The sequence below is a fragment of the Salmo salar genome, chromosome 18 (assembly GCF_965601325.2).
Source record: "Salmo salar chromosome 18, fSalSal1, whole genome shotgun sequence".
Classification (NCBI taxonomy): Eukaryota; Metazoa; Chordata; class Actinopteri; order Salmoniformes; family Salmonidae; genus Salmo; species Salmo salar.
The window spans coordinates 6,691,808-6,716,861 of NC_138308.1; the positions used below are offsets into that span (position 1 = coordinate 6,691,808).

Sequence of the window (25,054 nt, forward strand, 5' to 3'; positions counted from 1 at the left end):
CCCTGAGCTCTTTCTAGACCTGGGGAAAATTGTGTAATTTATATAACTGAAAATAATATGTTCAGCGCTGGCAAGTCTAATCAGGAACACTACAAACGGGGGTGAAAGCTGTTGGCTTGACATAACTGCTTTAGAGGAACAAGAAAAATACAAGTGGAGTGTGTTAGTGTCTCAATGTTGATTCTGCAGGATGATACAAAGGAGTGAAAATGAGTTAACAACAGCTGCACAAACCACGTGTGTGTTCTTAGTAACCTGGTCTGATGGCGCATTAACCTGAAGTACTATACTTACTCATGTACTCTGTTGTCTCCATACAGGTCACTGAGTCCGAAGCTGATGTAGTGCCAGTGCTCCTGTACATCCTGCGCTGCACAGCCCACGTTACGGTACATACTGATGTAGTCCAATGGATCAGGACCCCCTAACCTGTAGAGACACACTACTGATAAGTGCGATCTGCAATATTTACTCCCATTTTAAATAAATTATATAACCATTGATTATTAAATGTAATATCTAATAAGCTTAGGCCAACTATCTAATAGTTGCACTCACAACCCAAAATATGAGGCGATTTACACACCATTGTTTGTTTACAAACTCTGTAGGCGTTTAGTGGTTAATGTTACATTTCTCCAGCCCAACTCCTCACTGGTAATTTAGTCAACAATAAAGAGCAATCACATCAAATCATATGTTTTCTATGGCTAGCAAGCTAGGTAACTAACCATAGCGTTTTCAACATATATTATGTTAGCTAACTAAACTAACAACATTGCAATCCAAGTTAGCCTAGCTAGCTTTCGAGGAATCCGACTTTGTTTGCAAAGAAATGTATCCATAATAAGACGTCGTTAGCCATCTCCTCACCAGTATTTGACAATGGCTGTAACTTGTAAGGGGTTGGCCTGGTCGGGGTAGAGGCGCCTGCATTCCCCGTAGATTGCCTGCAGACCCGGGGGGAAGATTGACGCCAGCCCAGGGGCTACTGCTGGTCCGTTGTTAGGCCGCACCTCGTCCATCCCTCACTGCTTCTTCAAAAATGTGGTAATACCTGAAAGTGCGACAGAAATTACTTTCTTCGCGAAGATAAGGAAGGATCCCTTGGTTAACTGTTGGTTGATGAAACAGTCCCTGTATTTTTTGTTTTTGTTGAAATTGCTTCCAATATATATTTTTTTACTATCGGGCCCCCTATTCCTTGCCCTACTCAACTGCCTGACTTGTTGCTCGTTCCACCTACGAAAACTTTTCCTCATTGGTTGGAGCTGTGGAAAGAAATGGAGGAACGGCTTGAGTGACATTTGCTCAATCCAATCAAAGCGCCAGTTTTTCGTAGGCGGTTCCAAATACAGAGTTGTGTTTGGCTAATTAATTGTCAATCATTATGTTAGAACATGTACAAGAGCAAGATATGGATTGAAAAACTTTCCCCAGTTTTTGATCGTATTGAAATTCATCATATTGTGTGTGTGTGTATTCAGTTGCAGTTATTTTCTCACCTATGCCACATATGATATTTGTTTCCAATACAGAGTTATTTACAATGTACCCTTATTTTACCAGGTAAATTGACTGAAAAAATAAGTATTATCTTTGAAAGCAAAGACTTGTGGAAGAGTTACAGGTGGGAGGAGAAGTGATGAATAAGCCAATTGGAAACTGGAGTTGAATAGGTGGCCATGATGGCATGAGTGCCAGATTGGTAATTTAGCCAGGACCCCAGGGTTAACACCTCTACTCTTTTTAGGATAAGTGTCATAGGATATTCAAATCCAATCAAATTTTATTGGTCACATATGTTATTGCGGGTGTAGCGAAATGCTTGTGTTTCTAGCTCCGACAGCACAGTAATATCTAACAATTTCACAACATATCCCCAATACACACAAATCTAAGTAAAGGAATGTAATTAAGAATATATAAATATATGGACGAGCAATGTCAGAGCGGCATAGACTAAGATACAGTAGAATAGTATAGAATACAGTGTATACAGTTGAAGTCGGAAGTTTACATACACCTTAGCCAAATACATTTAAACTCAGTTTTTCACAATTCCTGACATTTAATCCTAGTAAAAATTACTTGTCTTAGGTCAGTTAGGATCCCCACTTTATTTTAAGGAAGTGAAATGTCAGGAGAATAGTAAGAGAGAATAATTAATTTCAGCTTTTATTTCTTTCATCACATTCCCAGTGGGTCAGAAGTTTACATACACTCAATTAGTATTTGGTAGCATTGCCTTTAAATTGTTTAACTTGGGTCAAATGTTTTGGGTAGCCTTCCACAAGCTTCCCACAGTAAGTTGGGTGAATTTTGGCCCATTCCTCCTGACAGAGCTGGTGTAACTGAGTCAGGTTTGTAGGCCTCCTTGCTTGCACATGCTTTTTCAGTTATGCCCACAAATATTCTATGGGATTGAGGTCATGGCTTTGTGATGGCCACTCCAATACCTTGACTTTGTTGTCCTTTATTGCCATTTTGCCACAACTTTGGAAGTACGCTTGGGGGTCATTGTCCTTGTGGAAGACCCATTCGCGACCTAGCTTTAACTTCCTGACTGATGTGACGACCCTCCCACTCTGTCTGCTGAATTCTTTCTCTTTGCTCTCGTTTTCCTTATTAGGATGCCGGTGGGCGGAGCCGGGAGGTCGTCAGCGACATGGGACACACCAGGCCCGGGTGTGTCCCAGGATAAATACACCACTTCCCCATTCATGGAGGAGATTCTCTCCATGCAGACACCTTCATAGATTTTGTTGTGGTTTGTTTGTTTGTTTGTTTGTTTGTTTGTTTGTTTGTTTGTTTGGTTGCTTTGGCACCTTTCAACACCCCGCGTTATCACATTTATGCATGCAAACTCACTTACACTACTGATTACTGATTACACACACCATTTTTAATTGTATTTAGTTTACTACTAGTTTGTCTAATAAATATATTTTGTTATTCCTTGTTTCCACGTTGTATCCATTTTGTTACGAACTTCGAGCCGGTTCGTGACACTGATGTCTTGAAATGTTGCTTCAATATATCCACATACTTTTCCTATCTCATGATGCCATCTATTTTGTGAAGTGCACCAGTCCCTCCTGCAGCAAAGCACCCCCACAACATGATGCTGCCACCCCCGTGCTTCACAGTTGGGATGGTGTTCTTCGGCTTGCAAGCCTCCCCCTTTTTCGTCCAAACATAAAGATGGTCATTATGGCTAAACAGTTCTATTTTTGTTTCATCAGACCAGAGGACATTTCTCCAAAAAGTATGATCTTTGTCCCCATGTGCAGTTGCAAACCGTAGTCTGCCATTTTTAAGGAGGTTTTGGAGCAGTGGCTTCTTCCTTGCTGAGCAGTCTTTCAGGTTATGTTGATATAGGACTCGTTTTACTGTGGATATAGATACTTTTGTACCTGTTTCCTCCAGCATCTTCACAAGGTCCTTTGCTGTTGTTCTGTGATTGATTTGCACTTTACGCACCAAAGTACGTTCTTCTCTAGGAAACAGAACGCGTCTCCTTCCTGAGCGGTATGACGGCTGCGTGGTCCCATGGTGTTTATACTTGCGTACTATTGTTTGTACAGATGAACGTGGTACCTTCAGGCATTTGGAAATTGCTCCCAAGGATGAACCAGACTTGTGGAGATCTACAATTGTTTTTCTGAGGTCTTGGCTGATTTCTTTAGATTTTCCCATGATTTCAAGCAAAGAGGCAGGGAGTTTGAAGGTAGGCCTTGAAATACATCCACAGGTACACTTCCAATTGACTCAAAGGCTAATTGACATCATTTCAGAAGCTTCTAAATCTATGACATAATTTTCTGCAATTGTCCAAGCTGTTCAAAGGCACAGTCAACTTAGTGTATGTAAACTTCTGACCCACTGGAATTGTGGTACAGTGCATTATAAGTGAAATAATCTGTCTGTAAACAATTGTTGGAAAAATTACTAGTGTCATTACTTGTCACCCTCTGGAGAGGGCAGTGTGCAGTGCCATGGCTATTGCATCATCTGTGGATCTATTGGGGCGTAAAGCAAATTTAAGTGGGTTTAGGGTAGAGGTGATATGGTCCTTGACTAGTCTCTGAAAGCACTTCATGATGACAGAAGTGAGTGCTACGAAGCGATAGTCATTTAGTTCAGTTTCCTTTGCTTTCCTGGGTACAGGAACAATGGTGGCCATCTTGAAACATGTGGGGACAGTAGACTGGGATAGGGAGAGATTGAATAAATCTGTAAACACACCAGCTAGCTGGTCTGCGCATGCTCTGAGGACATGGCTAGGGATGCCATCTGGGATTTCCTTTAGTGACTACAGAGAGTCACGACAGCCGTTTTAACGCCCCATCTAAAAGACAGCACCCTACGCAGGCTAATATGCCCTTCACTGCCCTGTGGCATTATGATTTCCTTAGACCAGAGGGAAGCGTGGCCCGTACTTCCCCTTCAACACCACTTCCAACAGCATTTGGTCTCCCAGCCAGGGACTGACCAGGACCGACCCTGTAGCTTCACAGGCATGTCAGCAGTGGGATGCAGTGTGGTATGATGCTGGAAACTTGCAAGCAACCCATCTGACCTCTCACTGCAATCAATGCTTGTCACAAGCAAAATGAAATATCAAATTTGTCACAGTAGTATGTTTGGGCAGGGTTGCAAAAGTCTGCCTAGTGTGCAATTGAGTACCACAGTATGAGTCATAATACCCATAAAGTCTAGCGGTAAAACCCGGAAATGTTTCCAATAGATTTTCCACCATACATTTTTTCCACAGGGGATTTTAGAACTACTTAATGTAAGGTCAGTGTTTCGTGTAGGCTTACCCTGGTGTGACGTTTCGATAATTGCGTAAATCTCTCTCGGACTAGGTAACTTTTATCAATATATTCGCCTGTAATTACCCTCCCAAAATGAAAAGCTAATTAGCCACAATGTGGCTATCATACAGAACTACACATCCTATCACAAGCTTTGACGTCATCGCTCAAGGTGCAGGATACCTTCCTTCATGCCATCCTCTTTGTTATATGTGCCCAACTTTACAGACAACACCCCATCTAAGAACTGTGATCTGAGGACCCTCTTTTAGCAGCGACAGAGTAACGCACTTGGCCCTAACCACTGCTCCATAATTGCCCGACTGTCAACCTCTCTCTCCTCATGGTGTGCCAGTTGGGGTTGCCTGCCATATCGCTTCCTGTCGCTCCACCGACAGCTCCATGCCAGCCAGGATCCCTGCAAGCCCCAGGTGCCCTTGTTTTTTAAAATAATGTCCAGTACAGACAGGGATGACAGGGAGGGTAGTGATTGTTCTGCCTCAGGTTCAAAGAGACATGCCATTCCACTGAACCTGGCCTGGAGACGGTTCCTTAGCCACTGAAGATGCTCCTCTGTGGGCTCTTGGGACAGAGGGTTGTAGTCTTCTCCCGGGTACAGGTCCTCCACAGACGGCCCCTGGTTGGCCACGGCTGGCTTCCTCCATTCACATTCCACTTTGGTACGGCCGATATTGTGAGCCGTCAAAATAGGCTGCATGGCCACACTTATGAGCTCCACAGATGCATTTGCAAGTGGTAGAGAGAATCCACTGGTCACCTATAGAGACCTGCCAAGTGGAAGGATGTTAAGTGCCACATGCCTTCAATGCATGACTTTGAACACCTTGAAATTAATTTGTTGTAAGAAATGTGCTATATAAATAAGGTTTGATTAGATCGATGACATTACGTGTTGTAGAATATTTAATAAACTGTCATTTTGACATGAGGATGAGTGCAGTTTTTCCATAAACTTCTCATTGATTACTTGGGATTGTATCACTTGACATATCAATCATATACTGTAGTGGGAAGGATCCTATAAATCAAGACTGTGTTAAATGCATGTACCACTCTGAGTAAATCAGTTCTTTGCCTTTGAAGATTTGTCTCTGGTCATGAAACTACAATACAGGCTGGATGTCTAAACAAAGTCAATTCTGAATGTCAATAGATTAGATTCATAATGTCATTAGATTAGATTTAGATTCATTCTCATCAATAACAACATTATAGAACTGAGTTATCACTCATTTAAGTCTGGTATCCGGAGTATTCTGATTAATGATTATATAATTGAGTAAGTGGCTCTTTCCTAGTAGAAGCTGTATAGAACACATTGTATTGTGAAGATGTTCAAATGAACTTAATAGCGACACTTACTGACACAGGATAAACATTATCCCTCATGCTGGCCCTCAAACCAGTAAGTTGCCCCTCACTATAGCTGCACTTCTCCACAAGGCCAGACTTACTGTAGAGGTCTTCTCCCATTTTAATGCTCTTATGCTCATCCTTGAAAAATGCCATGTTTGAAATAGACAGGGGCGCAACTTTCACTGGGGACGGGGGTGACATGTCCCCCCCACTCCACATTCTAAAATGACATTTTTGTCCCCCTCCAGTTTTAGCATTAGAATGTGATACAAAATGAGGCAACTATCAAGGCCAAGTATCTAGGCCAATTCTTTGATCTACTGCTCTGCTAACGCTATGAACTATGCCTATGTAATGTGTCTGCAACCAGTATATAAGGGAACTAAACAGGACTGCCCGGTTAAAGATTCTGACAAACATTCAGTATGGTGTTTCAAGTTTGTTGGAACCTCTCCAGCGCGCTGACAATAAACAATAATTCATTTAAGATTGACTTGGAATGTCGCTGTGTAAGAATTTCCACAACAATTTGGCATCAACGAACAGGATCATTGATTCTGCCTGCGGAGCTTTCAAGTGAGCGTCTGCAAGGAAAACCGGTGGTGCATTTTATTCAAGCGTGAGGGAAATTCCCGTCTGACTAAAAGACGACGAGACCTGCCCAGACCAGACCCTTTCTGTGATCTGCCCAGGAGGAGACACATCATCCGCAAACAATTGAGGGATGGCAACTGATTTCAGTAAGTCAATTTAAATGAATCTGTATAAAAAATGTAAAATAAGATAAAAACTAAAATCAAGGCGAGTAATGTATAAAAAGGTACTCATAGTCTTATAGAGAGAAGGCTATTCACAAGTTTTATGAAGACTTGAGCGAGGACGTAACGGTACCATGGGAAGCCCCGCTGACAGCTGTCTGGTGGCATTTATAAAAAACATCATCGTGGCCTGCAGCCACTACAAATAACACAAGGTGTATTTGAATACGGTGTGTTATTTATATTTATAGCAAGATACATATGGTGCATAGCAAATAATGACAAGAATCTTTGAAGATGCACATGGGGTAATGAGGGAGATTACTGAGTGTGTTTGGGAATAGTACTAAGTGCATGTGGATGTGAAAGCTGTGTGATTGTGAGATATGACATATGAAGCTGATTGAAATTTGGCTGATTGAAATTTGAATAATAAATGGATTGAAATTATTACTATTGAGATTGAAATTTGGAAAATAAGATCGAAATTTGAATAGTAGGCTGATTGGATATTAAGATTGAGTGAAATGTGGATATTAAGCTGATTGAAATGTGGAAAACAAGATTGAAATATGGATAATAAGTTGATTGAAATGTGGATAATAAGAGGATTGAAATTGAGCTATAAAGTATTGAGTGAATGAGAGCTGTCAGGGGACTAGCTCACGTGTGAAAGAGGTGAATGAATGCCCCAACCAGTTCTGTCTGTCCAACACCGCCGATGGATCTACAGGTAGAGGATAACATGTCTCCAGTCTTTGATAAATTCACTCCCATGAATAGAAGTATAACCTATAATGATAGTATTACCATACTAATTGGATTGTACAACCCAGAATGGGTTTGAAATTATGAAGTGTCTGGTTTTATGTGTTGATTTCCCTTACTTCAATAGAAATTGGGGGGGGGGGGGGTGCATGTTCTCCTCCTTTAGACTATGGCAGAATGCCCAGAATATGTTCTTTAAATTAAGATAGGAGACGGTGCCAGACACATGCCGGAAACAACGCTATGAACTATGCCTATGTAATGTGTCTGTAACCAGTATATAAGGGAACTAAATGGGACTTCTCAGTTAGCGCTCCTGACAGACGTTCACTATGGTGCATCAAGTTTGTTGGAACCTCTCCAGCAAGCTGAAAATGAACAATGATTCATTTAAGATTGACTTCGAGTGTCCCTGTGTAAGAATTTCCACAACAAGAGTAAATTGAGGTGAATAGATTGATTAAACTTGTCACGCCCTGATCTGTTTCACGTCTTTGTGATTGTCTCCACCCACCTCCAGGTGTCTCCTGTTTTCCCCATTAGTCCCTGGTGTATTTATACCTGTGTTTCCTGTCTCTCTGTGCCAGTTTGTCTTGTTTTGCAAAGTCAACTAGCGTTTCTCCTAGCTCCTATTTTTCCCAGTATCAGTTTTTTCCTAGCCCTACTGGTTTTGACGCTTGCCTGTCCTGACGCCGAATTCGCCTGCCTGACCACTCTGCCTGTTCTGACCTCGAGCCTGCCTATCCCCTTGTACTGTTTGGAGTCGGACCTGTTCACTGAACCCCTGCCTGTCTTGACATTGAACCTGCCTATTCCCTGGTACTGTTTGGACTCTGACCTGGTTTATGAACTCTCGCCTGCCCCGGCCTACCCATTTTGGTATAATAAATATAGGAGCTCAACCATCTGCCTCCTGTGTCTGCATTTGTGTCTCACCTTGTGCCCTTATAGTACGAACTGGCCATGACAGACCCAGCAGACTGGGACCAGCTCCATCACTCTGTCTCCCTGCAGGGAGCCACCATTGAGAGGCATGAGGAGCTACTGCTGGACCTTTTGGAAGGGCTTCGTTCCCTTCGTTCCCTGCCTACCACCTGGATCGGATACGCGAAGGAGATGAATGGAAGACAGCCTTTAACGCAGCCAGTGGACATTATGAGTACCAGGTTATGCCGTTCGGACTCTGCTGTCCCTGCTGTCTTCCAGGCTCTGGTAAACGCTGTGCTTTGGGACATGCTAAACCGTTTCGTGTTCATCTACCTCGACGACATCCAGTTTTTTTCCCGGTCTGCCCAAGAACACATTCTTCATGTCAGACATGTCCTTCAGTGCCTCTTGGAGAACCAATTGTTCATGAAAGCCGAGAAGTGTGAGTTCCACCGCTCTACAATCTCCTTTCTGGGATATGTCATCGCTGATGGAAATGTCCAAATGGATCCTGAAAAAGTGAAAGCATTGGTAGAGTGGCCTCAACCTACGTCCAGGGTGCAGTTACAACGTTTCCTGGGGTTCGCTAACTTCTACCACCGTTTCATTCGGGGCTACAGCACCCTGGTGGCCCCCCCTCTCTGCACTCACCTCTCCCAAGGTACCGTTAACATGGTCTCCAGCGGTCGACAGAGCCTTCGTGGACCTGACGCATCAGTTCACCACAGCACCGATCCTCGTCCATCCGGATCCGTCCCGTCAATTTGTGGTAGAGGTTGATGCTTCTGATGTTGGAGTGGGGGCTATCCTGTCCCAGCGATCTGCCCAGGACCAGAGGCTCCATCCCTGTGCCTTCATGTCCCATCGTCTCAATCCAACAGAGAGGAACTACGCGTAGGCAACCAAGAACTCCTGGCGGTCAAGATGGCACTGGAAGAGTGGAGGCACTGGCTGGAAGGAGCAGAAAAGCCATTCTTGGTTTGGACCGACCATGCATTTTTTTAATATCTCCGTACAGCCAAGTGCCTTAATTCCAGGCAGGCCTAGTGGGCTTTATTGTTTACAAGATTCAATTTCACCATTTCCTACCGCCCAGGGTCCAAAAATGTGAAGCCTTACGCCCTCTCCCACCTATACAGGTCCTCTGCCACACCCTCTGTCTCCAAAATCATTCTCCCTTCCTTATGCCTTGCGGCTTCAGTGGATTGGGGTATTGAAACTATGGTCCGCAAGGCAATACGTTCCCAGCCTGAACCTGAAGGGGGCCCAGTTAATCGGTTGTTTGTCCTTAACTCAGTCCGGTCCTGGGTCCCGGAATGGGCTCATGCCTCCAGGCTGACCTATCATCCAGGTTCACGTCATACCGTAGCCTTCCTCCGACAACGTTTCTGGTGGCCCACAATGGTTCCTGATATCTCTGTCTTTGTCGCCACGTGCACAGTGTGTGCTCAGAACAAGACTCCACCGCAAGCTCCTTCTGGCCTCCTTCAGCCACTACCTGTCCCTCATTGTCCCTGGTCCCATATATCTCTGGACTTTGTCACTTGGCTCCCTCCGTCTGATGGCAACACTGTCATTCTGATGGTAGTGGACCGGTTCTTCAAGGCCGCCCATTGCATCCCTCTCATCAAACTACCCTCTGCCAAGGAGACTAGAGGTCGATCGATTATGATTTTTCAACGCCGATACCGATACCGATTATTGGAGGACCAAAAAAGCCGATACCGATTAATCAGCCGAATTTTTTCCCCCCCATTTAATTGTAATAATGACAATTACAACAGTACTGAATGAACACTTATTTTAACTTAATATAATACATCAATAAAATCAATTTAGCCTCAAATAAATAATGAAACATGTTCGATTTGGTTTAAATAATGCAAAAACAAAGTGTTGGAAAAGAAAGTAAAAGTGCAATATGTGCCATGTAAGAAAGCTAACGTTTAAGTTCCTTGCTCAGAACATGAGAACATATGAAAGCTGGTGGTTCCTTTTAACATGAGTCTTCAATATTCACAGGTAAGAAGTTTTAGGTTGTAGTTATTATAGGAATTATAGGACTATTTCTCTCTATACCATTTGTATTTCATATACCTTTGACTATTGGATGTTCTTATAGGCACTTTAGTATTGCCAGTGTAACAGTATAACTTCCATCCCTCTCCTCGCTCCTACCTCGGCTCGAACCAGGAACACATCGACAACAGCCACCCTCGAACCAGCGTTACCCATGCAGAGCAAGGGGAACAACTACTCCAAGTCTCAGCGCGAGTGACATTTGAAACGCTATTAGCGCGCACCCTGCTAACTAGCTAGCCATTTCACATTGGTTACACCAGCCTAATCTTGGGAGTTGATAGGCTTGAAGTCATAAACAGCGCAATGCTTGAAGCACAGCGAAGAGCTGCTGGCAAAACGCACGAAAGTGCTGTTTGAATGAATGCTTACGAGCCTGCTGCTGCCTACCACCGCTCAGTCAGACTGCTCTATCAAATCATAGACTTAATTATAACATAATAACACACAGAAATACGAGCCGTAGGTCATTAATATGGTCTAATCCGGAAACTATCATCTCGAAAACAAAACGTTTTTCCTTTCAGTGAAATACGGAACCATTCCATATTTTATCTAACGGGTGGCATCGTTTAAATATTCCTGTTACATTGCACAACCTTCAATGTTATATCATAATTACGTAAAATTCTGGCAAATTAGTTCGCAACGAGCCAGGCGGCCCAAACTGTTGCATATACACTGACTCTGCGTGCAATGAACGCAAGAGAAGTGACACAATTTCACCTGGTTAATATTGTCTGCTAACCTGGATTTCTTTTAGCTAAATATGCAGGTTTAAAAATATATACTTCTCTGTAATGATTTTAAGAAAGGCATTGATGTTTATGGTTAGGTACAGTCGTGCAACGATTGTGCTTTTTTCGCAAATGCGCTTTTGTTAAATCATCCCTCGTTTGGCGAAGTCGGCTGTCTTTGAAGAAATAGTCTTCACAGTTCGCAACGAGCCAGGCGGCCCAAACTGCTGCATATACCCTGACTCTGTTGCAAGAGAAGTGACACATTTTCCCTAGTTAAAAGAAATTCATGTTAGCAGGCAATATTAACTAAATATGCAGGTTTAAAAATATATACTTGTGTATTGATTTTAAGAAAGGCATTGATGTTTATGGTTAGGTACACATTGGAGCAACGTGTACCTAAGCGATTATATGCAACGCAGGACAGGCTAGATAAACTAGTAATATCATCAACCATGTGTAGTTAACTAGTGATTATGATTGATTGATTGTTTTTTATAAGATAAGTTTAATGCTAGCTAGCAACCTTGGCTTCTTACTGCATTCGCCTAACAGGCTGGCTCCTCGTGGAGTGCAATGTAAAGCAGGTGGTTAGAGCATTGGACTAGTTGACCGTAAGGTTGTAAGATTGAATCCCCGAGCTGACAAGGTAAAAATCTGTCGTTCTGCCCCTGAACAAGGCAGTTAACCCACCGTTCCTAGGCCGTCATTGAAAAGAAGAATGTGTTCTTAACTGACTTGCCTAGTAAAATAAAGGTGTAAAACAAAAATAAAAAAATAAAAATCGGCGTCCAAAAATACAGATTTCCGATTGTTATGAAAACTTGAAATCGGCCCTAATTAATCAGCCATTCCGATTAATCGGTCGACCTCTAAAGGAGACGGCCCAGCTTATGGTGCAAAACGTTTTCCGGATCCATGGACTCCCGGTGGACATGGTCTCCGACTGGGGTCCTCAGTTCTCGTCTCAGTTCTGGAAGGCGTTCTGCACCCTTATTGGATCGTCGGCCAGCCTGTCCTCCGGATTCCATCCCCAATCCAACAGCCAGTCGGAGCGAGCTAACCAGGACCTAGAAACCACCCTAAGATGCCTGGTCTCAACCAACCCCACTACTTGGAACTGACAACTAGTCTGGGTGAGGTATGCCCGGAACACCCTTCCCTGTTCAGCCACAGGACTCTCCCCTTTTGAGTGCTCTATGGGGTATCAACCTCCGCTCTTCCCAGAACAAGAGCAGGAGGTCAACGTACCCTCGGCCCAGATGTTTGTACGCCACTGTCAACATACCTGGAGAAGAGCTCGGGCGGCACTTCTCAAGACCAACGCCAGGTATCGTTGACAAGCGGACCGCCTCCTGACTCCAGCTCCCCGCTACCGCATTGGGCAGAGGGTATGGCTTTCCACTCAGGACCTGCCCCTTCGGGTGGAGTCCCGCAAACTGTCCCCCCATTTTATTGGTTCTTTCCCCATCTCTAGGGTCCTTAGTTCCACTGCTGTCCCTCTTGTGTTACCCCGTACCCGTCATATTCACCCGAATTTCCACGTGTCTAGGATTAAGCCTGTGTCTCACAGCCCTTTGTCTTCTGTCTCCAGCCCCCCCCCCGTGTTATCATCGATGGCCATCCGGCATACACGGTGAAACGACTCCTGGGTGTTCGACCACGGGGCAGTGGTTTCCAGTACCTGGTTGACTGGGAGGGTTACGGCCCGGAGAAGAAGTGCTGGGTTCCCTGGGTTCCCATCCTGGACCCGGCCCTCATCGTCAACTTTCACTGCCGACATCCAGGTCAGCCAGGTATGCACCCAGGAAGGATGCCAGGTGGTGTCAAGCCCTTATCTGTTTCAACTGTCTTTGTGATTGTCTCCACCCACCTCCAGGTGTCTCCTGTTTTCCTCATTAGTCCCTGGTGGATTTATCCCTGTGTTTCCTGTCTCTCTGTGCCAGTTCGTCAAGTTTTGCAAAGTCAACCAACATTTCTCCTAGCTCCTATTTTTTTCCCAGTCTCAGTTTTTTCCTAGCCCTACTGGTTTTGATCCTTGCCTGTCCTGACGCCGAATCCGCCTGCCTGACCACTCTGCCTGTTCTGACCTCGAGCCTGCCTATCCCCTTGTACTGTTTGGAGTCGGACCTGTTCACTGAACCCCTGCCTGTCCTGACCTCGAGCCTGACTATCCCCTGGTACTGTTTGGACTCTGACCTGGTTTATGAACTCGCCTGTCCCCGACCTGCCTTTTGCCTACCCTTTTTGGTACAATAAATATCGGTACTCAACCATCTGCCTCCTGTGTCCGCATTTGGGTCTCGCCTTGTGCCCTTATAAAACTCACCTTGTTACATGGTTAACAAAACATCACGCCAAGGTAAGCCTACACCAAACATATACTTAATTTGAAGTGTTTGTAAAATTCACTATGTGAAAAATGAATGATGGAAAGATGATTGGAACAATTTCTGAGATTGACCGCTAGATTTTATGGGTATTATGACACATCCACTGTGGGGCTCTATGCAAACACACATTTTACTAGGCCTATGGTGCTCACTACTGTTTGAGCTCCAAGTAGTATAGGAGGAACAGCAAGGGAACTCAAAGGTGCCACAGTCAATGGTAGGCTGTCCTAAAAAACAATTTGGTGTTTAGATTTTATGACCTGACAACGACACTGACTTATTATTTACCCATTGAGTATAACGTAGTTCATTGAGATAAGATATAGTCACCATCTTATCAGGATCTATTTACATAACTGTTGTTAACTGCAGCCTAGATACTGTAACAAAGAGTCAGGTGACAGGCTTCTCTGCCACAAGTTATGTCTGAATGTAGGGGAGGTATGGCAGACACTTTCTATACTTGTATTTATTTATTTTTTATTTCACCTTTATTTAACCAGGTACTTAATTGAAGTGCATTTCATTTTCTGACAAACGAACACCAAACAACAATGGCATTGCGAGTTTATCACTTCATATTCAATCAGGTGAGGAACACATTGTTGATTTACTTTTGTCTTCTTGTGCAAGTTGTCCACAGTCTTTTCACAACTTTCTAGATTTTCTGACAAACTCAGCCTTTCTGTGTTTCTTTTTTCAGAGTTTAGCTTTACTGGAAATGGGAGGTAGCTACATTGTTGAATTGTGAAAGTGCTTTCATATACCTTTAATGTGAGTACTTTCACCTCTTTGTTTTGTATTTGCTGTTAATTTCAGCAGAGTGAGATCCCTGTGTGGATGAAGACAACCCCAACCTGCCTCTGAGGCCAGGGGACCATCTACCATTCTCTCCACACCATCTGTCTCTTAGAACATGAACTCTCACTACTTTTACACATCACCTCGACCTGCACCTACACACCACTTTTACAGATCTATGTATCCCACCGTCATCACCCCACCGATGCAGTGGCCCAACATCTACAGTCTCTACCCTCCATTTATCCCCATCCAGTATCAATTCCCCTTAAACTTGCTCTCCAGGAGCACTAGGGGATTCCAGGGATCTGATCCCAGTGCGTTCCACCACTATCATCAACCTTCTCCTCTGCCCTGGTGTAACTATAGACTTATGTCTAACCCTTACTGGAACTACCACCAGCACCTGTATGCCAATCTTTCTGCTCCAGTGGCTCCTGTGGCCCCTACTCTAACCAGGCCCCAGAGGTTCCAGAACCAGGGAGGGACCTGGCCCGAGGGCTTCACCCTGAGAGGAGAGCTTCGCTGGGGCAGGCTGGAGAGGGTGTATGGCCCCCGCAGGGAGCTGCCTGAGTTTGTGAGGGAGGACCTGCGGAGAGTGTACGGTACCTATCCCCGGACGGATGTTAGTATCACCTACCAGGGAGGGGAGTACATGGTGCGAGGGGACACCCATGTTGGGGAACAAGAGTACAGAGTGGAGAGGAGGATAGTGAGGCAGCAGGAGAGTCCTGAGGGGGATAGCATGAGTGAGGTAGTAGAGAAGAGGAGGAGAAAGATGAGATGATTGTAATGGAGGTATGGCTAATAACTTAGTTGACATATGAAAATGTATTTACATAATGTGATAATTTTTCCCATAAGCATTGAACAAAAGTATAACTGTTATATAGTAGTCGCTGTATATTAGTAAATGTTAATAGTAGAAATGCTATTGATAAATATTCTACATCAAATTTGATTTGTCACATGCTGAATACAACAGGTGTAGACCTTACAGTGAAATGCTTACTTACAAGCCCTTAACCAACAATGCAGTTTTAAGAAAATACAACAACAACAAAAAGTAAGAGATAAGAAACACATAATTAAAGCGCAAACTCCAGATAAGTAGCATTTGACTGCTTTGTATTAAACGTATTTGTTAATATTCTCCATCTCATTATATGGAGCTACCTCAGGCAACTACAATGCTGGAGTCATTCTGGTCTAGTATTTTCATTAGGTGGTGTGCTACCGTGTACTACTGTCACGTCCTGACCAGTAATAAGATTATTTGCTATTGTATTTTGGTCAGGACGTGGCAGAGGGTATTTTGTTTATGTGTGTCGGGGTGATGGTTTATGTAGTGGGGTGTTTGATTGATTATTTCCCAGGGTTTTTGGTCACTGCTATATGTTAGTCTATTTCTATGTTTTTTCTAGTTAGTCTGTTTCTATGTTTAGTTAATTGGGGTGTGGACTCTCAATTGAAGGCAGGTGTTGTCTAGTTGCCTTTGATTGAGAGTCCTATATCCTGTTGGGGCTCGGGGGCAGTATTGAGACATTTTGAAAAAAATATGTGCCCATTTTTAACTGCCTCCTACACCAACTCAGAAGCTAGGATATGCATATTATTAACACATTCGGATAGAAAACACTCTGAATTTTCTAAAACAGTTTGAATGGTGTCTGTAAGTATAACAAAACTCATATTGCAGGCAAAAACCTGTGAAAAATAGATCAAAAAAAATTTGGATTTTGTGACTGTACTATTTAGTGTCATTGTTTTATAGATACCATAGTGAGAAAGGATTCATTTCGCAACACCTACGGCTTCCACTAGATGTCAACGATCGTTATAAAGTTGTTTGAAGCGTCTATGATAAACAGAGAGCAAATTAGAATCCAAGGAAGTTGACATGTCATCACTTCATTTTTTTGCGCCTGCGCATAAATCTGAGAGACGTGAGTTTGTCATCATTTTTTATCTAGACATAGGATAGGTTGTGTGAAAATATTACTGATGTTTAACGTTAAAAATGGACCAAAAGATTAATGCTAAACAACATTTGACATGTTTGAACGAACATAAATAGATTATTTACTAGGTTTTTTTTTAGCTTTTCGGCGTGATTTTACCAGCCCCACACCACGTTTTGTGGGAGCATAATGAACGCTAAGTACTTGGTGTTATTTGGACATAAATTATGAACTTTGTCAAAAGAAACCACATTTGTTCCGGACCTGGAATGCCTTCCGGACCTGGGATCCTGCCTTCTGATGGAGATAATCAAAGGTAAGGGGGTATTTACAATGTTATTATCGATTTTAGATGATGCTAACTGTATAGCATAGCCTGTTGTTCTTAGCATAGCACCCCGTTTATTGCAAAATGTGATTTCCCAGTAAAGTTATTTTGAGATCTGGCCATTCGGTAGCAATTACGAGATGATGATATATTATTCTTTGAATGACAATATTATAATTTACCAATGTTTTCGAATAGTAATTTTGTTATGTTCACCGGAAGCATTTCAGAGAAGAAAAAAATCTGAATTTCACGCTACTGTAAAATGCTGTTTTTGGATATAAATATGAACTTGATGGAACAAAAAATGCATGTATTGTATAACATAATGTCCTAGGAGTGTCATCTGATGGAGATTGACAAAAGTTAGTGCATAATTCAAGCTGGTTTCTGCTTTTGGTGATGCCTGACCTTGAATTGAAAATGGATGTTTGTACTTTTGTGGCTATGTACTGTCCTAACATAATCTAACTTTATGCTTTTGCCGTAAAGCCTCTTTGAAAATCGAACAATGTGGTTAGATTAAGGAGATGTTTATCATTTAAATTGTGTAAAATAGTTGATTGTTTGAGAAATTGAAATTATTAGATTTTTGATGTTTTGAATTTCCAGCCTTGTTAGCAATCCCGGCTCGGGGTTCATTGCTAACCTGTAGCCCCAACAGGATATATTAGGGTGTGTTTGTAAATTGTGGGAGGTTGTTTCTTGAATTGCTGTCTGTGCCTTCAAGTCTGTATTCGTCGTCCATCGTTTTGTTTAGTGTTTTTCTCATTAAAGTTAATTATGAGCACTCAACCCGCTGCGCCTTGGTCCTCCATTCCAGACGACAACCGTTACAACTACTATGATTTTCAGTATCAAGGTTCCTGTAACATTAGCATTAACATTAGCAAGTTTGCTTAAGGAAAGTGCTTTCCCACTCTTGTTATAAACTCCTGTCATTTGCCTCTTATCTCTTACTGAAAAACCCATGTCATGCAGTTAAAACTTCTCTCATAACATGCTGATGTTCTATCCATTGTCTATCATATTAGTAATTTCTCATCTCTTATACTATAACCCTGTGTCATATTGTATTAAACCCGGTCCAATCTCTTGTATCTCATCACTCTTGTCACAGTAGACTTTGTCCATCAGCATAGAAATATAATTACTAGAATGGACATTCTCATTCAGGTCAATAACTAGTAACTCTGACTAGTATGACTAGTCATTCTGTTTCTGTCTGTCCTACCAGTCATTGACGTTTATGGACCCTGCTCTTCTCTCTGTCATCTCCATGACTCCAGGTTCTATGGAACAGGCTTTGGGTCTGAGTCACCTCTCGCAGTATAGAGTGATAAGACATAGCTGTGGCCAGGGTGTGTGGGTTGGGTATGCTGCATTCTATTACTTCACTTTAGAATGTTCCTTGTACTGCACAATTTCCAGTAATATCTATGTGCTTGAGCACACATCCTGTTTCTCTATAAATAAGTGTCACATATGATTTTACAAAACATGGATATCTGACTGTCATTTATAATCTTCATCACAGTGTAAATAAACATTAATTTTGATGAGATTGTCTCATTAATATTTACATAAAGTGTATTTTCTGAATAGGAAAAGTTTATTCATTTACATGATATGTATACATACAAAATACATACCCCAATTACAGACTTTAACAGTTTATTACAACACACAATGCTGAACTGTAACATGCTGGATAAATGTAATCTACAGAAGGACACAATAATGATTTTATTTGAAACCACAAGTTTGCTGTAGAAATCCAGATAATCCATATTCCTCATATGAAAGTATAGATGATGTCTTATTATGCTGATAAGCAGTGCCTTGCCAGAAGAACTGAGCCCATAGATGACATCTCCTGTAGCCACCATCTATGGAATTCAGTTCTCAGGGCACAACACCTCTCACTCTCCTCCCATACTGTGTCTTCTCTCTCCATTTAGGCTTTAGCACCTTTCCAATCCATTCAAATTGCTTTCTGTAATTCCTGGCTCAAAATAGTATTTGGTTTTTTTTTCAAAGAAATTAGGTACTCTTGTTCAATTGGTCCCATCAGGCAATTTCAATCAAGCATACCTTAAGTATTTTAAAGACAACTAATATTATCAAAAACTATTTTGACCCAGGTATTGAACAATAGTGTAGTGAAAATTGTATCAATACCATAGTTTCCTAGTCTCAATAGCATAGACACTTCTGTGTCTACCTCTCTACCATGTTGACACGTCTTTTAAAACCTCAGTAAACAGAACTGCCCAGGCTCCTATTCAGAATGAGACAGACTGATAAAAGCCAGGGGAACGACAAGCAGTAGACCAGTGGAGACATTGCTCAACCTCTTATCACCCCCAGCTTTGCCCTGCGGTGACCTTCCCTATTTCTAGAAAAAGTCACTAAGATGGCGACGAGAAGATGGTGATAGTAGATACCAGCACCTCTTCCTCCTAAGAGTACAACGCTATATGGTTGAGCATGTTCCATCTTCATTTAAGACTGAACCATGAGCCTGTTTATTAGAGGGGTATGAAGTTCATGATTCTAGATCTGTGCCTAAGGGTTACGCCTACGCTTAACCTTGCTAAAGAATGTTTAAAGGATCCATCTGCAGCATACAAGATTCCTGGAAGTGTTTCACAACTTCTCTGATGGCAGTTGGCGGGGAGGAAAGGAAATATTTTGTGGTGGGGTGATGCAGGGCCTGATTCAGATCGCACTGAGAGATACTGTACAGTACTGGTCAGTTGCACGCACACACGGACGCACGCACAAACACACACACACGGCACTGGTCAAGCCGAGAGATGACCCGTCACATACAACAGTTTCACACAAACCAGGGAGTATTCAGGAAGGTGAAACGTTCAGATAAAGAAAGGAAATCATATCTGTTCTAAGTCGCTTAGTATATATTTAAATCCTCAATAATAGAAATACATGGTTTGCCACTCATTGTAATCTGAACAATTTAAATTGCAGGAATATAACTCATTCAAATAACTAGAGTCAATATTGCCAGTGTGAGTACGGTTTGAGGAACCTTCAGCATTATCTCCTGGTGGTATATAGTGTATTCCTGAGTGGGCACGCACACACACACACACACACACACACAGAGAACATTGTGAGGAAGAACACAACTCAACCAGCTAGCACATTTGGTTCCTTGGGAGTTGTGGGAACATATGTTTTTGGTATCAATTGGCTGTGGGAAAAAAGTTTTATTTTGAGTTTTTTTAATAACTTCCTTAACTTGTGTGTGTTTCAATAAGATGTTTAGTAACACTGCTAGTTTGTTTTGGATCTCCAAGCACAGATAGGACACATAGAAATGCATTTCCTTAGGCATTAATCAAGCAAATACATGTATTTTTTCATTATGACACGGTAGCAGTGAGATTCAAATCTATGATCATCTGTCCTCTATCCATGGAATTAGTTCACTGCGCCACCAGGATGGAGCGATCATACCATGTTTTTTTTTTTTACGCATACATTTTTACGCATGAACAGCTTTGTTCATTTTAGTCTATTGAAACAGACCCCATTTCAAAGGAAACAAGCACTCATTAAAAACAGGTGTGGCTACCACACCTGAACACACTTAACAAGATAGAGAGAGAGAGAGAGAGAGTTTTGTTGACGCTGAGAACGAAATGTATATGTGTTTAAAATAACACTCTTAGAACGTTCTTTGAACGTTACAAACATTTTCTTGTGGTTTTGATGGAAAGTTTTCTTAAAGCTCTGAGAACGGAATGTATGTTTTTAAATAACATTCTTTGAATGTTCTCTGAACGTTACTTAAGTTTTACAGTGGTTTTCTTAACTTTCTCGGGATAATTTGAGAACATTACTTTAGCGTAGCACCCCGTATTGTCGTCATATTCAACAGGGTTTAAGAAATATTACCTTCAACAGTGTTATCTTGTGATCAAGCCATCAATGTTTTGTGATTATTGGTGTTGTAAAAATGTTAGCTAATGGGTTAGCAATTAGCATGTTTGACATTTCAGTGGAAATACTACTACTATCAGCTTTTTGATAAGCAGTTTAGCAAAAAAAATATGTCCTGTATTATCGGCATACAGTCCCCAGTTGTTGACCACCTTACTATTTTGTTCAATTACAACATTAATCCGTTAAATTTTGTTTAAAAAAAAGAGACAGCAACCTCATATCCGAAGTGTTTACTAGTTGACAAGTTGGCTAGCCTTCCGGTAAAAAAAAAAAAAAAACTTGCCTGTCAACTTTTCATTGCGTAGCCCGGTGCACCCTCCTGTAGACTCTTAAAAATTCACTGTTGTAACCAAATAATGTCTCATTATTTGTTTTACTGATTAAAGTAGATAACAGTTTAATACTAACTAATATAAATGAGAATGAATAATTTAGGTCAAAAGTTGGATATTAAATGGTGTGTGTGTGGTCTGTCACGCAGTCAAATGTTTAAATATACAACACGTCTCAAAAATGTGTATATGTATAACTTTTTTGAAAACTTTCAAAACCTAACTTACATAAACTGCAAAGAAAATCGGTGGTCAGCTAGCTAGAGGGGTGTCTTTAGTCGCAAAACATACCGTTATTTTCCAGGCCCTTTAAATGTTGAGCTCGAGGTGATTTAATCCTCCAATCGCTAGTGAGTGTCCGAAGTTAGGGGTGTCCTATGTTGGGGGAAAATTAGCTAAATAGAACCATTACAAAAAACCTGTAGGAATTGTTTTGCTAAAGTACACAATTTCACACAGAAGAACGTCGTTTCTTAACGTTCTTGGAACAATTTCAGAACATGACTTTAAATAGAACCATGAGGAAACCTGTAGGAAACATTACGCTAAAGTACCCACAGAAAAACTTTTTTTAATGTTCTCTAAACTATTTTATAACATTCCCAATGTAAAACCAGTTGGGAGAACATTCTTAGAACATTACCAAAATTGAAATGAAATGTAACCATCTTGGAACTTTTAGGAAACTTTCTGTTAAAGTAATAAATACCAAGAAAAAACATGTTTGTGCTTAGAATGTTCCAAAACCAGGACAACCATGGACAACCATGCTGGTCAACCATGGACAACCATGCTCTCACCAAGCTCTAAGAATTTATATGGTTCTCAGAATGTTATGTGCTAGCTAGGTAATATATGCTCAGGAAACTCCAGTCTTCCTGCCAGTCAGTTGAACTGAGCAACAACCGGTTGAACTGGCTGGTATTTAACTGGAATAAAGAAATAGTCGATTTACAGAGGAACTGGCTAGAGAGTCCCAGTGTAGTGGAGATGGTTCAGTGAACCATGTTCACATTATGATTAACCTTGTCTGAGGCCTTGAGACTTGTGTTAGCTCCCAGAGCTAATGCCTAGGCTTTAGCTCTTTGGGCTAACACAGTTAAACCCATTCGGTCACTTACTAGGGACTTTTGTTATTAAAAAAAGTAAATGTAAAGATAGGAATCACACACATATGGGGTAGACTAAAGCAGAGACAGATCTGGCTACCAGGCAAAGTCCAACACAGTCTCTAATCTCTGATCAACCTCTAGCATCTATAACCCAGACAGACTAGCTAGCACATAATGTTCTGAGAACCATATGTTTGGTGAGAGTGTGGTTGTCCTAGGGTAATTTTGTGTACAACCTTCCCACAACTTTCTGGGAATGGTGCAGGATACCCAGCTAGCACATAACGTTCTGAGAACCATATGTTTCTTGGGGGGGAACTTCAGTTTCCTCATGGTTCTATTTAAAGTAATGTTATCAAATTGTTCCAAGAACGTTATGAAACAACGTTCTTCTGTGGGAATGTCAGTACTTCAGCATAAACATTTCTGCAGTTTTCTTCATGGTTCTATTTAAAGTCATGTTCTCAGAATGTTCAGAGAGTGATAACAAAAAACAAAAGTTCTATTGTCACATACACGGATAGGTGCAGTTTTACAGGGTCAACCATAGTAGTACGGCACCCCTGGAGCAAATTAGGGTTAAGGGTCTTGCTCAAGGGCACGTTGACAGATTTTTCACCTTGGGGATTAAAACGAGCAACCTTTGTTTAGTGACCCAACACTCTAACTGCTAGGCTACCTCACAACCAACAACATTCTTCTGTGGAAATGTCAGTACTTCAGCAAAAACATTAAGGGCAGCTTCCTAATATTGCATTGAAACAGCCCCACGTAATCTCTTATTCCAATAAAGAAATTATACTTACACAGATGAAGACGTTTGCTACTCAAATACTTACATAAACACTGTCCCATTAATTAGGTACATCTCAGAAATTCTGCATTGTGGCTTTCCTAGAAACAATGTTCTTGCTAATAGTGAAATGAAACTCACAATAGTGATATGGCCCTCACCCAACAAATAGTGGTATAGCTCCCATTTTGGCATCTGATATCTCCAGTTAAAACACCATTGAGGATATTCTGTTTCGGTCTGAAATCCTGCTGGAAATCCATCTGCATTTCTCTCTCCACCAGCCTCCACCGACATCTACCTGTACTGTCCAGACAGGTCCTCACTGTCTTCCCTATCCCAGTCACACCACTCACTGCCTGACATTCAGAGTTGAGACTCGCTTAAATACACTCCCCTCCACACAAGCCTCCCGCTCTCTCTCCCCTCCTTCTGCTTTTCTCTCTTTCTCTGAATGATAAGCCAGGCAGTCACTTCCCAGTAAGGAGGAAATAGTGGGAGTGAGGCTCTCACCCACACACAGTGATTAAACAGAGCTGCTTCTGAGGAACTCCATTAGACCAGCCCCCCCCCCGGGGAGAGGCTAGTGGGTGGCTTAATAGTCTACAGTGGCTTCCTCTGTTTGTCTCCTCTTTTCTCTCACCTTTACCTCTCACTTCTTTCCCTTTACTGATCTTTGACAAGGTTAAAAAAATTTATGTTGGATGCCTATGAGGGACTGTGTAGTCAACTCTTCTGTCAAATAAAGGAGGGGAGACAAGGGTAGGAGAGGAGGAACCAGTGTTAGAGTATTGATGTGCAGCCTTGGAATGGTGAAGAAAACAGGAATTCCCCCTCAGCCCCAGAACAGCTGCTGAGAGTAGGTGATGAGGCACAGGGAAACACTTCTTGCTCTGGTATCTGTGTGTGTGGGTGCAATTGAGTGAAAATTAGGTGACGTTTTGAAGTGCACTTCTTTACCTTTTTTAAATGAACAACAGTCATGCTTCAAAAGTAGGTGGCATACAATAAGGTTCCCATTAGACCGCAAAGGTATTCTACAGGGGTGCACATTTTTATTATTGCTCTAGCACTACAAACCTGATTCAAATCATCAAAGCCTCATGATGAGTTGATAATTTGAATCACCTGTGTAGTGCTTGGGCAAAAACAAAAATGTGCAGCCCTTTGGGTCCCCAGGACCAGGTTTGAGAACCAGTGATCTAGACCAATCTAGACAAGCCTGAAGCCTAAAAAAGAACATTGTCTCCACTATGTGCATGTCGAAACCCATGAAACAGGGCACTCGAGGGGTAGTGTGTACAAGTGTCAACGAGTGGAACAGATCAGTCATATAAAGATGAATGTGACAGACAGTATATAGATGAATGTGTACACAAACTATCGGTAAGTGAAACATGACACATATGATAACCGGAAAACCCACATGAATCCTTCTTCCTCATCATGTTATATTGACAGCTACTCTGGTGTAAGCAGCTAGGTGGTTCTGCCTTGTTTGTTATTCTTCCTAGGAAATCCCCCTTTCTCTCCCCTGGTTTTACTGTATTTCCCTCCCTTCTCAACGTCTTTGTTACAGTATTTCCGTGATGAAGCTAAAAAGGGGATTCCACTCTAGCTATACCGGTATGTCAGCATGCTTGACTTCTCTTAATCTACATAATCTACCCTGGTTGGTCCCCACTCATAGGGTTACTGTAATAACCCAGTCAGCACATTTGGTGCCTTGGAAGTTGTGGGAATGTACATTTTTTTGGTTTCCCATTAGTTCTGGCAATGAAGCCAGAAGTTTCCTGAATAGTAAAATTGAACGTTTTTTAAACATTCTGAGAATGGAAGTGAAAATTTGGCCTGTTCTGGGAATGTAACTGTTTTGGTTGTCGGGATGTT

The 25,054-nt window shown here is 42.0% G+C and overlaps 2 protein-coding genes across 4 annotated transcripts in view; one reads left to right on the forward strand and one right to left on the reverse strand.

Moving 5' to 3' along the window:
- LOC106576854 (suppressor of fused homolog) overlaps positions 1-1,259 on the reverse strand; it is a 28,367-nt gene extending 27,108 nt beyond the window's left edge. For 2 of the 3 annotated variants that reach the window (XM_014154331.3, XM_082964690.1), the window contains exons 1-2: positions 874-1,258; positions 295-429 (exon numbers count right to left, since the gene is read on the reverse strand). In XM_014154331.3, the coding sequence (XP_014009806.1) occupies positions 295-429; positions 874-1,025 (287 nt within the window). In that variant the 5' untranslated portion in view covers positions 1,026-1,258. Of the gene's footprint in view, positions 1-294; positions 430-873 lie in introns of all 3 variants that reach the window. The other variant, XM_014154332.3, reaches the window with a different exon arrangement.
- A 15,371-nt stretch (positions 1,260-16,630) lies between these two features.
- The window catches only part of LOC106576851 (zinc finger DHHC-type palmitoyltransferase 16), an 84,637-nt gene continuing 76,213 nt past the window's right edge, over positions 16,631-25,054 (forward strand). The window contains exon 1 of the mRNA XM_082964691.1: positions 16,631-16,940. Coding sequence (XP_082820817.1) covers positions 16,852-16,940 — 89 coding nt within the window. The 5' untranslated portion in view covers positions 16,631-16,851. The remainder of the gene's footprint in view (positions 16,941-25,054) is intronic.